General features: G+C 37.8%; 1 protein-coding gene across 2 annotated transcripts in view; it reads left to right on the top strand.

Annotated features, from left to right (window-relative positions):
* Positions 1–16,655, top strand: part of USP14 (ubiquitin specific peptidase 14) — a 56,412-nt gene that overhangs the window by 8,993 nt on the left and 30,764 nt on the right. Inside the window, exons 4-5 of one of the 2 annotated variants that reach the window (XM_024235805.3) lie at positions 11,274–11,378; positions 12,574–12,677. In XM_024235805.3, the coding sequence (XP_024091573.1) occupies positions 11,274–11,378; positions 12,574–12,677 (209 nt within the window). The remainder of the gene's footprint in view (positions 1–11,273; positions 11,379–12,573; positions 12,678–16,655) is intronic. The other variant, XM_024235806.3, reaches the window with a different exon arrangement.

The raw sequence follows: 16,655 nt of genomic DNA, 5'->3' as shown, positions 1-16,655 counted from the left end.
TTCTCCTCTTTGAGATTTTGTTTGAGATTACATTGAATCTGTAGCTCAATTTGGGGAGAATAAACATCTTAACAATACTGAGTATTAAAATCTCTGAATATGGTGTACTTCCTTATTTAGGTCTCTGTTTTTCTCTTAGCAGAGTTGTAGTTTTTAAACATAGAGGTTTTGCATGAGTAGTTTTTTTTTTTTGAGACAGGGTCTCAGTCTCACCTACGCCGGAGCACAGTGGCATGGTCACGGCTCGCTGCAGCTTCAAACTCCCAGGCTCAAGCAGTCCTTCCATCTCAGCCTTCCGAGTAGCTGGGACCACAGGCGTGTGTTACCATGCCCAGTTAATTAATTAATTTTAATTATTTTTTGTAGAGATGGGGGTGTCACTATGTTGCCCAGGCTGGTCTTGAACTCCAGGGCTCAAGTGATCCTCCTGCCTTGGCTTCCCAAAGTGCTGGGATTAACAGGTGTGAGTCACTGTGCCCAGCCCTTGCATGACTTCTCTTAAATTATTGGAACTTAACATTTGTTCGTTGCTTAAAATAATATTAAAAAATATTTCCAATGTTCATGGCTAGAATGTAAAAATACAATTGATTTTTCTCTTTTTTTTTCTTTTTTTGAGACAGAGTCTTACTCTTATTGCCCAGGCTGGAGTGCAATGGCGCGATCTCGGCTCGCTGCAACCTCTGCCTCCCGGGTTAAAGCAATTCTCCTGCCTGAGCTGGGATTACAGGGGCCCACCACCACGCCCAGCTAATTTTTGTATTTTTAGTAGAGATGGGGTTTCTCCATGTTGGTCAGGCTGGTCTCGAACTCCTGACCTCAGGTGATCCGCCCACCTTGGCCTCCCAAAGTGCTAGGATTACAGGCGTGAGCCACCGCGCGCGGCCAAAATACAATTGATTTTTCTAAGTTTATTTTCATTCTTTGTTCTTGTAAGCCATTCACTTACTAATTCCAGTTGTGTTTTGGGCAGATTCCATTGGGTTTTCTGTGTACATAAACGTGTTATCTGCAAATAATGACAATTTTACTTCTCCCTTTTCAATATTCATGACTTTCAGATTTCTTAAACTTTATTGACGTACAATTGATAAGCAAATGACTTCTTTTTTTTGAGACAGAGTCTTGCTTTGTTGCCCAGGCTGGAGTGTGGTGGTGTGATCTTGGCTCACTGCATTATTTGCCTCCTGGGTTCATGTGATTCTCCTGCCTCAACCTCCCGAGTAGCTGGGATTACAGACGCCTACCACCACACCTGGCTAATTTTTGTATTTTTGGTAGAGACGGGGTTTCGCCACATTGGCCAGGCTGGTCTCGAACTCCTGACCTCAAGTGATCTGCCTGCCTTGATCTCCCAAAGTGCTGGATTACAGGAGTGAGCCACTGTGCCAGGCCTTGTCCTACTTTTTAATAGGACTTCTAATACAGTGTTAATAGAAAGTGATAAGAGTGGCCGGGCGCGGTGGCTCACGCCTGTAATCCCAGCACTTTGGGAGGCCGAGGCGGGTGGATCATGAGGTCAGGAGATCGAGACCATCCTGGCTAACATGGTGAAACTCCGTCTCTACTAAAAAAAAAGTACAAAACAATTAGCCGTGCGTGGTGGCAGGTGCCTGTAGTCCCAGCTACTCAGGAGGCTGAGGCAGGAGAATGGCATGAGCCTGGGAGGCAGAGGTTGCAGTGAGCCGAGATTGTGCCACTGTACTCCAGCCTGGACAACAGAGCGAGACTCCATCTCAAAAAAAAAAAAAAGTGATAAGAGTGGACATCTTGGCCGGGTGTGGTGGCTCACACCTGTAATCCCAGCACTTTGGGAGGCCAAGGAGGGTGGATCACTTAAGGTCAAGAGTTCGAGACCAGCCTGGCCAACATGGTGAAACCCCGTCTCTATTAAAAGTACAAAAATTAGCCGAGTGTCATGGTGTGCACCAAGAGAATTGCTTGACCTTGGGAGGCGGAGGTTGCAGTGAGCTGAGATCACACCACTGCACTCCAACCTGGGCAACAGAGCAAGACTCCACCTCAAAAAAAAAAAAAAAAGAGTGGACATCTTGTCTTATTCTAGTTCACTACAACTTAAAATTATGAAAGACAGTTAAATTTTGTTAAGTGTTTTTTCTGTTTGTTAAAATGATGGTGTGATTTTTCTTTTTTTCTGTTGGTAGTGTGGTTATTCTCATTGATTTTTAACTTAAACCTTGCATTGCTGGGATGTGCAGTTCTCAAATTTCTTGGTTTTGTGACCCTTTTGCCCTCTTAAATATTATGATTGACCCCAGAGTTTCATATAAAGGCACACCTCATTTTATTGTGCTTCACAGATAATTGTGATTTTTGTAAGTTGAAGGTTTGTGGCCACCTTGCATCGAGCAAGTTTATAGGCACCATTTTTCCAGCAGCCTATGTTCACTTCATGTCTCTCTGTCACGTTTTGGTGATTCTTGCAATATTTGAAACATTTTCATTACTCTCATGTCAAGTATGTTGATCTTTGATGTTACTTTTGTAATTGTTTTGGGGTGTCATTAATCACACCTGTAAGACGGCAAACTTAATCGACAAATGTGTGTTCTGACAGCCTCACCGACCCGCAGTTCCCTCCTCCCTCTTCTCAGGCCTCCCTATTCCCTGAGATAAGACAGTATTGAAATTAGGCCAATTAATAATCCTACAGGCTGAGCATGGTGGCTCACACCTGTAATCCCAGCACTTTGGGAGGCCTAGGTGGGTGGATTCCTGAGTTCAGGAGTTCGAGATCAGCCTGGCCAACATGGTGAAACCCTGTCTCCACTAAAAATAGAAAAATAGCCGGGCGTGGTGGCACATGCTTGTAATCCCAGCTATTCGGGAGGCTGAGGCAGGAGAATTGCTTGAGCCTGGGAGATGGAGGTTGCAGTGAGCTGAGATCATGCCACTGCACTCCAGCCTGGCCGACAGAGCAAGACTCTGTTTCAAAAATAAATAAATAACCTACAGTGGCCTCTAAGTGTTCAAGAGAAAGGAAGAGTTTCATGTCATTTACTTTCAACAGAAAGCTAGAAATGATTAAGCTTTGTAAAGAAGGCCTGTGTAAAGCCAAGACAGGCCAAAAGCTAGGCATTTTGCAGCAGTTAACCAAGTTGTGAATACAAAGGTCCAGTTTTCAAAGGAAATTTATAATTTAAAAGATAAGTTCTTGAAGTGTTACTGCAATGAACACACAAGTGATAAAGCAAAGCAGCCTTATTGCTGATATTGAGAAAGTTTAAGTGGTGTGGATAGAAGATCAAACTAGCCACAGCATTTCCTTAAGTCAAAGCCTAACCAGAGCAAGACCCTAATTCTCTTTAATTCTGTGAAGAATATATATATTTTATATATATATATAATATATATATAAATTGAAGCTAGCAGAAGTTGGTTCACGAGGTTTAAAGAAAGAAGCAATCTCTGTAACATAAAAGTGCAAGGTGAAACAGTAAGTGCTGATGGAGAAGCTGCAGTAAGTTACCCAGAAGATCTAGCAAAGATTGTTGATGAAGGTAGCTACACTATACAACAGATTTTCAATGTGGATGAAGCAGCCTGATATTGGAAAAAGATGCTGTCTAAGCCTTTCATAGCTAGAGAGGAGAAGTCAGTGCCTGGGTTCAAAGGCCAGGCTGACTGTCTTGTTAGAGGCTAATGCAGCTAATGACTTTAAGTTGAAACCAGTGCTCATTTACCATTCCAAAAACCATGGATCTCTTAAGGATGATGCTAAATCTGCTCTGCCTGTGCTCTGTATATGGAACAACAAAGCCCAGATGCCAGTACATCTGTTTATAGTATGGAGTACTGAATATTTTAAGGCCACCACTGAGACTTACTGCTCAGAAAGATTCCTTCCAAAATATTACTGCTTATTGACAATGCATCTAGTCACTCAAGAGTTTTGAGAGAGATAAACGAGATGAATGTTATTTTCATGTCTGCTGCAACAACTATCTGCAGCCCATGGATCAGGGAGTAATTGCTACTTTCAAATCTTATTTAAGGGATACATTTTGTAAGGCTAAAGTTTCCCTATAAAGTTATTTCTCCATGAATCTGGGCAAAATCAATTAAAAACCTTCTGGAAAGGATTCACCATTCTTGATACCATTAGGAACATTCATGGGAGGAAGTTAAAATAAAGTCAGTATTACCAGGAGCTTGAAAGAAGTTGATTCTAACCCTCATGGATGACTTTGAGGAGTTCAAAACTTGAGGATACAACTGCACATGTGGTGGAAATAGGAAGAAAACTAGAATTAGAAGTGGCAAGGCACGGTGGCTCACTCCTATAATCCCAGCACTTTGGGAGTTTGAGACAGGAGAGCTTCAGGCTGGGAGTTTGAGACCAGCCTGGGCAACACAGTGAGACCCTGTCTCTACAGAAAATAAAAGTAGTTGGGCATGATGGTGTATACCTGTAGTCCTAGCTACTCTGGAGACTGAGGCAGTAGGATCGCTTAAGCCTAGGAGTTTGAGGTTACAGTGAGCTATGATTGTGCCACTACACTCCAATCTGAGTGACAGAGCGAGACTCTGTATCTAAAAAACGAAAAAGAATAGAAAAATGGAGCTTGAAATTGTGACTGAATTGCCACAATCTTATGATACAACTTGAACAGGTGAGGAGGTAACTTATGGATGTGCAAAGAAAGTAATTTCTTGAGATAGACTCTACTCCTAGTGAAGAAGCTGTTAATGTTGTTGAAATGACAATAAAGGATTTAAAATATTACATAGGCTTACTTGATAAAGCAGCAGCAGGATTTGAGAGGTTTGACTCCAGTTTCGAAAGAAGTCCTACTGTGGATAAAATGCTATTAAACAGCACTGCAAGCTACAGAGAACTCCTTCATGAAAGGAAGTCAGTCAGCGTGGCAGGTTTCATTGTTGTCTCATTTTAAGCAATTACCCAGGCTTCAGGAACCAGTGCCGTGATCAGTCAGTAGCCATCAACTTGGAAACAAGACCCCCGCCTGCAAGAAGATGATTAACTGAAGGCTTAGATGATTGTCAGCTTTTTTTTTTAAGCAATAAATTATTTTAAAATTAAGGTATGTGCATTCCTTTTTAGACATAATGCTGTTGCATACTTCACAGACTGATATAAACATGATGTTTGTATGCAGTGGGGGAAAATTTTTATGTGACTTGCTTTATTGCGATATTTGCTTTCTCATGCTCTGAAACCCAGACTGTAATATCTTCACGGTATCCTTGTGTTTTAATCTATGTAATACTCTTTTGTTGGATAGAAGCTAATTTTATCTAAGTCAGTTTATCACATTTTTTAGTGATCTGCACTATGTTGTAAGAAATCTTCGCCTGTGCCAAGTTTACAAGATTTTTTTTTTCTGTTTTCTTGTAAAGCTTGATAAGTTTTAGCAGTTACATTTAGATTTATTGTCTGTTTTTTTTTTTTTGAGATGGAGTCTCGCTCTGTTGCCCAGGCTGGAGTGCAGTGGCACGATCTCGGCTCACTGCAAGCTCCACCTCCTGGTTCATGCCATTCTCCTGCCTCAGCCTCCCGAGTAGCTGGGACTGCAGGTGCCCGCCACCACACCCGGCTAATTTTTTTGTATTTTTTTTTTTAGTAGAGACGGGGTTTCACCATGTTAGCCAGGATGGTCTCGATCTCCTGATCTCGTGATCAGCCTGCCTTGGCCTCCCGAAGTGCTGGGATTACAGGCGTGAGCCACCATGCTCTGCCTGTATTGCCTGTTTTTTTTTGTTGGTTTTTTTTTTTTGAGACGGAGTTTCGTTCTTGTTGTCCAGGCTGGAGTGCAATGGTGTGATCTCAGCTCACCACAACCTCCATCTCCCAGGTTCAAGTGATTCTCCTGCCTCAGCCTCCCGAGTAGCTGGGATTACAGGCATGCACCACCACACCCCGCTAATTGTTTGTATTTTTTTTAGTATGTTGTTCGTCAGACTGGTCTCCATGTTGGTCAGGCTGGTCTTGAACTCCCGACCTCAGGTGATCCACCTGTCTCAGCCTCCCAAAGTGCTGGGATTACAGGTGTGAGCCACCGCACCCGGTCTATTGTCTGTTTTGAGTAAATTCTTGTGTTTGCTGTCAAGCAATAGTTGAGGTTATTTTTTTCACATGAATATTTAGTGTAGTGAGCAACATTTGTTGAAAAGACTGTTCTTTTCCATTCTTCCTCAGTGCCTTTGTTGAAAATCAGTTGACCATAAACATAAGGGTTTATTTCTGGATTCTGTTTTCTTCCATTGATTTTTATATGTACCTTTATACCAGTACCCATTCCCTGCTGTTTTGATTCTTCAGGCCTTGAAATCAGATCGTCTAAGTCTTCCAGTTGTTTTTCTTTTTTAAAGTTGTGTTGGCTATTCTGGGAACTTTGTACGTCTATTGCACATTTTTAGATTCTGCTTGTCATTTTCTCCGTAAGAGCCTGCTGGGATTTTGATTGGAATTGCATTGAATCTGTATGTCAGTCTGAGACATCTCAATATTGAGATATTGAGTCTTCTAATTCACAAACATGGTAAACCTTTCCTTTATTTAAATGTTCAATGTTGGGACTTACACATATTTTGTTCCACATATTGTTAAGTATTTCACGTTTTTGTTTTTGTTTTTTTTTTTTTTTTTTTGAGACAGTCTTGCTCTGACGTCCAGGCTGGAGTGCAGTGGCGTGATCTCAGCTCACTGCAGATTGCGCCTCCTGGGTTCAAGTGATTCTCCTTCCTCAGCCTCCTGAGTAACTAGAATTATAGGCACTCGCCACCATGCCTGACTAATTTTTGTATTTTTAGTAGAGACGGGGTGTCACCATGTTGGCCAGGCTGGTCTCAAACTCCTGACTTAAAGTGATCCGCCTGCCTCGGCCTCCCCAAGTGCTGGGATTATGCCACTGCACCCGGCTTATTTCATGGTTTTTAATGTTATCGTAAGTGGTACTTTTCTTTTCTTTCTTTCTTTTTTTTTTTTTAAAGACGAGGTCTTGCTTTGTCGGCTGGAGTGCAGTGGCACAATCATAGCTCACTGCAGCCTTGAATTCTTGGGCTCAAGGGGTTCTCCCACCTCACCCTCCTGAGTAGTTGGGACTACAGGCATGCGCCATTGTGCTTGGCTAATTTTTTGTTTTTGTTTTTGAGACAGAGTCTTGCTCTCTTGTCTAGGCTGGAGTGCAGTGACGTGATCATGGCTCACTGTAGTCTCTGCCTCCCAGGTTCAAGCAGTTCTCATGCCTCAGCCTCCCGAGTAGCTGGGACTACAGGAATGTGCCACCACGCCGGACTAATTTTTGTGTTTTTAGTAGAGATAGGGTTTTGCCATGTTGGCCAGGCTGTTCTTGAACTGGCCTCAAGCAATCCTTCTGCCTTGACCTCCCAAAGTGCTGGGATTACAAGCGTGAGCCACTGCACCCAGCTGTGGTGTTTTTGAAATGTCATTTTCCAATTGCTTGCTAGTATATAAAAATAAAGTTAATTTTTATAATTGACTTTGTATCCTGTGACTTTGTTTATTTAATATATTAATTTCTTAGGATATTGTAGGTATACATGTCATCTGCAAATAAGGACAGTTTTATTTCTTCCTTTTTAATCTTTGTGCATTTTGTTTCTCTTTTTTTCTTTATTGCAATGCTTAAGACTTTAAACAATGCTGAGTAGAAGTGGTTGATAGTGGACATCATTGCCTTTTTCCTGACCTTAGGGGAAAAGCCTCCAGTCATGGCTGGAGGTAGTTTATAGATGTTCATCATCAGGTTCAGGAACTCTGTTTCTAGTTTGCTGAGAGGTTTTGTCATGAATGGAAGTTGAATTTTGTCATTTTGTTAAATGCCTTTTCTATATCATTTCTTCTTCTCATTTTGTCCATTAAACTACACCGACTTTTGAGTATTAAACAGAACTTATATTCTTGGGATAAACCCCACTTGGACATTATATATTGCTAGATTCTATTTGCTTATCTTTTGTTAAGGTTTTTTGTGTCTCTTTTCATAAGAGATAATGGTTTGTAATTTTCTTGTATTCTTTTTTATCTTGTTTTGCTATCAGTGTAATGTTGGTCTTATACAATGAGTTAGGAAGCATCCCCTCTTTTCTGAGTTTGTATTAATATTTTTTCTTTCTTTTTTATTTCTGCTCCCACTCCACTGGGATATTTTTTCTTTAAATGTTGCCTAAAATTCTCTAGTGAAGCCTAGTTCACTAGACTTCATCTGGATTTGGAGGTTTCTTTGTAGGAAGACTTTAAATTAAGAATTTAGTGTCTTTAATAAATGTAGGACTATTTAGATATTATGTTTTCTTTCCTATCAGTTTGATAATCAGTATTTCTTAAGGAATTGGTTCATTTAATTTAAGTTGCTGAATTGATTGTCATATTCTACTGTTGTTATCCTTTAATTCTAGAATGTGTAGTGCTGTTTTTTCGTTTTTCTCTCTAGTATTGACAAATTATGATTTGTCTGTTTGCTTTATCATCAAGCCAGAGTTTTATCAGTTTCACTGATTGTGTCCCCCCCAAAAAAAAAATTTGGCCTGTTGATTTATTACTTCATTTTTTCTCTTTGCTTGCTTGCTTTCTACTTCGGTTTTAATTTTTTAAAACTTTTGAAAATTTTTATATAATCATGTTTTGTTGAATGAAGTGCTGAAACCCAGGCAAATGGTGGTGACTTTTTTGGTTTGTTTTAGAGATGGGGTCTTGCTGTGTTGCTCAGGCTGGCCTTGAGCTCCTAGGCTTAAGCAGTACTCCCACCTTAGCCTTCCGACTACCTTGGACTACAGGTGTGCGCCACCACACATGGCTTGGTTTTAATTTTTACTTTTTCTAGCTTAAGGTAGAAGCTTACCTAGTTCATTAATTTTAAGCCTTTTTTTAAATCTCTTTTGCTCATTTTTGTAGTATATATTTGCTTTTTTGAGTGTTTAGTATATATGGTATAGTTTTGCCCCTAGTTTATTGTTTTCAAATGTTTTATAGACATTTTTAAGATTTGTGTAGCTAGTTAAATCAGTCTTTTTAATATTTATGTCAATTTTAGAAAATCTTCCAACAATGCATGAGTTTTTTGATTCACTTGCATTCTTTTATGAATATTAATTTTTTTACATTTAAATCTTTACCTTTAATTCATTATGGTTGTGGTATGGTATGAAGTAGAGAGCTGATAGTATGTTTTTCCTAAAGTATACAGTTTTTCTCAATATTTTTCATTATATAATCCCTTTTCCTAATAATTTTTAAGGGCGTTGCTTTAGTCTCTATTCTTTTTCAGAAATTTCTTAGCTATTATCATGGGTATAAATTTGCTGCATGAATGAATCATTTTGCAAGGTTTTGTAAAGGAATTTCATTAAATTTATATAACTATAATTGCACCTTTATAGTAATTTTTCAAGTTCAAAACTTGTCTTTCAGTTTATTTAGATGCTTTTTTTTAAAAATATCCTTAAGTAAAGCTTTATTCTCTCATTAAAGCATTACATTTTTCTTGTTATGCTTATTCTTAGATACTGTTGGCATTTCTTCTATTGTGTTTTCCAACTGGTTATTGCTAGTGTATTCTTTAAATAGTTGGCTCTTGAGACAGTTGTCTTTGGAAAAAGATTGTTGGCCTGGTAGGGTGGCTTATACCTGCAGTCCCAGCACTTTGAGAGGCTGAGATGGGGGGATCACTTGAGGCCAGAAGTTTGAGGCTACAGTGACCTATATTTGTGCCACTGCACTCCTGCCTGGTGACAGAGTGAGTCCCTGTCTCTAAAAAAAAAAAAAAATTCTGTAGTGATGGCTTAGTACTGCTTTACTGCTTTGCAGTGATCTTATAAAATGTCTATGTAGAAATAAAAGGTGATAGAATAAAGGTCATTAAATTTAATTGTAGGTATTCTTAACTGAATTGTTGATCTTACTAATTTCCTAATTTTAATCATCATCTGGATATTTTTAGTCTTCTGGCTATCATTTTTCCCTCCCTGTTTTTTTTTTTTAAATCTCCACTTCTGGTCCTACCTTTTACTTTGTCTCATGTGTTCATGCCTTCAATTAAGATACTGAGTAAGAGAGTAAGATGTTGTTCATATTTTAAGATTATGAGCTTTACAATGACAGTGTCTTCCTTGTCCTTCTATTGATTGTATGGAGTGTTTGCATATGTATTAAATAAAAGTATTTACTTAGGTTAATGTGTAGAATTATATAATTGGATATTTTGAACAAATTTACTCTGTATTTGGTTTGATATTTTTTAGTAATGGAGAATTTAATGCTCTAAAAATATTTGTATTTAAATGTAAACAATCATTACAGTTACACAGTAGACATTCACAGAAAGAATTTTATTAGCGTTTGTTTGTTTTTTTGTTTTATTTTTTGAGACAGGGTCTCACTCTGTCACCCAGGCTGGAATGCAAGTGGTGTGATCACAGCTCACCGCAGCCTGAACCTCCCAGGCTCCAGTGATCCTCCCACTTTAGCCCCCAAGTAGCTGGGACTACAGGCATGCACCCCTATGCCCAGCTAATATTGGTATTTTTTGTAGAGATGGGATTTTGCCATGTTGCCCAGGCTGGTCTTGAACTGGACTCCAACCATCCACCAGCCTTGGCCTCCCAAAGTGCTAGGATTACAGGCATGAGCCACCATGCCTGGTCTGAATTTTATTAGTTGTTAATTTGTTATGGAGAGAGATGATGCCACTAAATGTTAATGTTCGTTTGAGGAATTCCCTCTGCTTCAATATTGTAAACATTATTAGGTGTTTTTATGGCAATATTTATTTTTTCCTTCAGCTTTATTCAAGTACAATTTATATAGAGTAAAATTCACCTGCGTTTGATGTACAGTTTGATGACTTTGGGCAATTCTATATTGTCATGTAACCACTACCACAATCACGATTTAGAAGTTTCATCACTAAAAAGTTTCTTTGTACACTTTTGCCTTGGCCTCAAACAGCCACCCTAGTGCTTTTTGCTTGTTTTAAACAATGCAGTGATTTTTTAGTAGTGTATTTACAGAGTTGTGCAGCCTTCACCACAATCTAATTTTAGAACATTTCCATTACCCCAGAAAGAAACTTGTACCATTTAAAGTCACTCCCTCTTCCCATCTCCAGTCCTAGGCAGCAACTAATCTACTTTCTGTAGATTTATGTAATCTACATATTTTGGCAAATAGAATTATGTAATATGTGTTCTTTTGTGCCTGGCTTCTTTTGTTTGACATAAACATTACCAACTTTTAAGGATTTTCATGAAATTACTTTTTTTAAAAACAGGGAATGACTCTACTAATGATGGGGTCAGCAGATGCTCTTCCAGAAGAACCCTCAGCCAAAACTGTCTTCGTAGAAGACATGACAGAAGAACAGTTAGCATCTGCTGTAAGACACACCAGATTTTATATATTTGATCACTACTTTTTGAAGGACCATTATTAAGGTGTCTTTCAGAAAGTAGCATCTAAATGTCTTGAAGACTTAATCATTAATACCAAGATAGATATTTTTAGCAGTAAATAAGAGTTTTATTATTTTTGATTAGCTTAAGGGAGTCCTTCTGTAGTTAAATAAGGCACAGCTAGGGGTTTTTTTTTGTATTGTACACCTTACTACTGGTTTTCAGACTTCCAAGTGAATTTACTTAGGCTTAACTTATATATACTTAGCTAATACCTGTAATAAATATGTTTCTGGCAGATAGTACTATATAAGTATTTACTATTATTGTTTTATGAGAAAACAGGGTCAAAGAGTAGTTTAAATGCTGGGATATTTAAATTTTTAAAATCCTTCATGTGGAAAATACATACATTTTATCCTGAATTTAAATGCAAAATCAGTTTAGAAACTGGCCAACACATGTGTCAATTTTTTTTTAACACCTAGCGTTTATTTAGTGCCATTCATTCATTTTCATGGTTTTTTTTTTTTTGCTTTTTTTTTTTTCCCTTGAGATGGGGTCTTGCTCCATCACCCCGGCTGAAGTGCAGTGGTATGATCATAGCTCACTGTAACCTCAACTTCCTGGGTTCAAGTGATCCTCCCACCTCAGGCTCCTGAGTAGCGAAAATTGTAGGCGTGCACCATCAGGCCCAGCAAATTAAAAAAACATTTTTTTTTTTTTTATAGAGATGGGGTCCTGCTGTGTTGCCTAGGCTGATCTTGAACTTCTGACCTCAAGCAGTCCTTCCACCTCAGCCTTCCAAAGTGCTGGGATTACAGGTGTGAGCCACTGTGCCCAACCTGTTATTTTGCTTTTTGTTTTGAAGTGTTTCTATGCATATTTTGCCTATTCTCTTCTCTTGATAAACCTGCAAAAAAGGCAAGACTAGTATAATTATTCTCTTACTATATTTAAGAAGGAAACTAAAACATAATATGATGGCCAGCGTGATCCAAGTAAACTTTTTTTTGGGGGAAATAAAACTGTTTCTTTAGAGTGAAGGCAGAATATAAATTGGTAGAAGCTAGTAAATAGTACTTGATTCAAAATGAGAATTTTAGTGATTTATATATGCCATGTCATTTTGTAAAAATGGTTTAATGATTTAATCCTTCTTTTTTTTTTTTTAACTAGATGGAGTTACCATGTGGATTGACAAACCTTGGTAACACTTGTTACATGAATGCCACGGTTCAGTGTATTCGTTCTGTGCCTGAACTCAAAGATGCCCTTAAAAGGTAAGCCTGCAGTCTTTTCTGGGTAAGGGATGTTCACATTTGGATGAGTAGTATTGTTTTGTTTTGCTTTCTTTAGCATCTTAATTGAGATATAATTAATTTATTACACAATTCACCATTTTAAAGTGTTTAATGATTTTTATAGTATTTACAAGTTTGTGCAACCATCACCACCATCGATTTTAGGACATTTTCCGCCCCCTCCAAAAGAAGTGTCATACTCACTGGCAGTCACTTCTTAAACCCTTTCACCCACCAACCATTAATCTACTTTCTGTCATAGATTTGCTCATTCTGGGTATTTCATATAAATTGAATCATATAATATGTGGTCTTTTTGTGACTGACTTCTTTCATTTAGCATGTTTCCATGGTTCATGTTACAGCATATATAATACCTCATTCCTGTTTTATGGCTGAATAATATTTCATTTTATGGATATATCACATTTTATTTATCCATTCATTTTGTTGATGGAAATTTGAGTTGTTTCTCCTTTTTGGCTGTTACGAGTAATGCTGCTGTGAACATTCATGTTTTTTGTGTAGATGAACGTTTTCATATAGTAATTCTATGTTTAATGTTTGGAGGAACTGCCACAATGGTTTTCCAAAGTGACGGTACCATTTTACATTCTCACCAGCAATGTGAGAAAATTGCCAATATTGTCTGTCTTTGATTAAGCCATCTAGCGCTATGAAGTGTGGTATCTCATTGTGGTTGTCATGCACATTTTTTTTAGTGGCTAATGATGTTGGGCATCTTTTCATGTGCTTATTGGCCATTTATATATCTTCTTTGGAGAAATGTCTGTTTAAATCTTTTGCCTGTGTTTTAATTGGGTTATTTGTCTTTTTAAAAATTCAATTGTGTTTTTACATATATACAAGTTCCTTACCCAATGGATAATTTGCAAATCTTTTCTTCTATACTATAAGCTGTCATTTTACTTTCTTTTTAAAAAATTTATTTTTTTCCTAAGTCTGTTGTATGCAGTGTCCTTTTACTTTTCTTGATGGTACGTTTGTAATGCAAATGTTTTTTAATTTTGATGTAGTTTAATCTTAATTTTATTTTTTTCTTTTGTCACATATGCTTTTGGTTTCATATGTAAGAAGCCATTGTCTAATTCTAGGTTACAAAGACTTACTTCTTTGTTGTTTTTCAAGAGTTAATATACTTTTAGCTCTTCTATTCAGGCCTGTGGTTAATTTTTGTGTATGGTGAGAGGGAGGGAGGTATTTGCCTATTATTTTGCATGTGTATATCCAGTTCTTCCAGCATCATTTGTTGAAGGCTATTGTTTCCCCACTGAATTGTCTTAGCACCTTTTTTGAAAGTCAGTTGACCTTAAGGTATAGGTTCATTTCTGGACCCTGGATTCTTTTCCATTTATATATATGTCTATCCTTATGTCAGTCAGTACTGGTTTCAAAAAAGAAAGAACATTTTGTTTTTATACCGTCGTATGAAAGGAAAAGAGTAAAGAATTAATTACAAATGTTTTGAGAACCTGTGAAATGGTCTACAGATAAGGGCCCTTTCTTCCAGTGAGTATAAATGTAACTTAAAAAATATGTAACTGAATTCTGACTAAATTTATACAACTGTCTTGATACATAAATTGTCGGTTCTTTATGATAGAATTCTGAACTACAATTTGGATTCTAGACAGCTTTATGAATATTGATTTTTGTTCTTTCCCCTCAGTCTATTGTGAAATGTTGTGATAGAACTGAGCAGAAGAGAAGGGAGAGAAGGACTGTGCAAAAATCTGAAAGAGTGACTTTAAAGGTTTTATACATTTCTCTGAAGTGAATAGTTGTCAGGTATTTATGAGAAATTGCATAGATTGCAGCTGATGTATTATCAGTGAACAAGACACAGTATCTGTCTTCAAGGCACCTACAGTCTAATAGAGAAAGACTATCAAGTAAACAGGTACTGTTTCAGAACTGCTTTGATGGGAAATGTAGGCTGCTATGAGAACATCTAAGGGAGTTCATCAGGGGTATCTGAGGATAGTTTGGGAAGACTTCTTAGAGTAACTGGTATTTAAACAGTTAGGTGTTATCCCAGCCTGGATGAGAGGTTAGGGAAGTATGAGAGTGGACTGGAGGAAAGAGTTTTTAAGCAAGAGTCTGGAGGCAGGAGACTGCAACATACTCAGTGCAACTGCCTGGAGAAGGATGGATGTAGAAATGGTGATAGATGGGAGATTAGCAGGGGCCAGCCAGAAATCTTGAAGTCATTTTTAAGAAGTGTGGACTTTGGGTTGTGGGCGAAGAGAAACCTTTGGAAGATTTTAAGCAGAGTACTGACGTTCAAATTATCCTCTGAATTCTAGGTAGCTAAGATTATTATTTTATTCTTTAATAGTTTTTATTTTAATTTTGCTTAAAAAATTGCCTGGTGAATCTTACTGTGTCTTTTATATGTATCCCAAAATATTGCTGTATTTTACCCTTTCCTCTTATCCTTGGATGATAATATTGCTTGAAGCAAGAGTCTAGGTCAAAGCCATTTTTCCTCAGTGATTGGTAGTTATTTCTCCACTATTTTTGTGTGTCCATGCTTACTGATGAGAGGTCTGATGTCAGTCTTGATTTTTATTCTTTTCTGTTAGTAGCTTTTAGGGTTTTCTCTTTTTTTTTTTCTGTCCCCCAGTTTTCCAACAATGTGAGACTGTGGGTTTTATTTATCTTATAAAAGTACTCAGTGAGCACTTTTAGTCTGAGGACTCTTGTCGCAAACTCTAGGACATTTCTTGGTCATTATTTCTTTAGATACTGCTTCTCCTCCACCTGGTTTCTTATACATATCAAAATTTCTAGAATCTGTTTTTTAGTCTTCTAACTTTCCTCCGTGTTTTAAATTTTTATAATTTTTATGTGATGTGCTCTAGGAAAATGCCTCAGTTCTGTCTTACATTTTACTGATTCATACGTCTACTTTGTTTCACTGCTTACTTATCATGACCTTCTGTTCTTTTTTATAACTCCTTATTCTTAATTTTTGGATCTAAATCCTGCTTTTTTTTCTGTGGCTCTGAAGTATTTTTATTTAAGGTTTTTTTTTTTTTCCTTGTTGTTTGGCCTTTTAACTCTGTTCTTTTTGGATGTAAGGGTTGTTTTTCCCTCATTTGTTTAAAGGTTGTGTGCTCATATCATGCAACCATATTCTCTTCCTTATGTCCCAGTTGCAAATTATCTGAATAGGTAGTTTGCTGGGGTAGCTTTCTGGCTAGCACCCTTGGGAGTGGCTGGTGGAGATAGCCTTGGCTCACTTCCAAGATTTCCTCTTTACTGTTCTCTCCTTGGATGCCTTTTAGCCTCTGTTTGTGTGAGAGTGCACTTTTATGTTTTGGAAAGAGTTCTGTGTAAGCAGGGGAGATTTCATCCTATGTGGTTCTATTTTCCTGAAACCAAAAGAAGTATTTTTTGTTTTTCCTTTTTTTAAAAAAATAAAAATGAAAGTTACTTTTTTCGCTTTTTGGTTTTTATTTTTAATATTTTTTCTTTTTTTTTGTACAGCAATCTCTGATGCCAAACAAAAGAAGTAGTTTTTGAATTCTAAATTTTCTCAAGAGAGTGTGCTTACTAACATAATTGATACAAGATGTCATGAATGGTGGTATGTCTTTGGAAAAATGGCACTAACTGATACAACAAGAATGAAAGAACAGAAAAACATTCCATGAGAGGTGTTTTACAGCTGGAGATAAGGAAGACCATCCTCACAAATACTTAGCAGAACTTGTCTTTGGCAGGTTCTATAGAGTGGGAGGTATGGGTCCCGAGTGTGATGGCTCACGCCTGTAATCCCAGTACTTTGGGAGGCCGAGGCGGGTATCTCACTTGAGCTTAGGAATTTGAGACTAGCCTCGGCAACATGGCAAAACCCCACCTCTACAAAACAAACAAAAAACCAAAAATTAGCCAGGCATGGTGGTGTGTGCCTGTAGTCCTAGCTGCTCA

Source organism: Pongo abelii, chromosome 17 (assembly GCF_028885655.2).
Source record: "Pongo abelii isolate AG06213 chromosome 17, NHGRI_mPonAbe1-v2.0_pri, whole genome shotgun sequence".
NCBI lineage: Eukaryota > Metazoa > Chordata > Mammalia > Primates > Hominidae > Pongo > Pongo abelii.
This window is presented reverse-complemented; position numbering and strand designations above follow the sequence as displayed.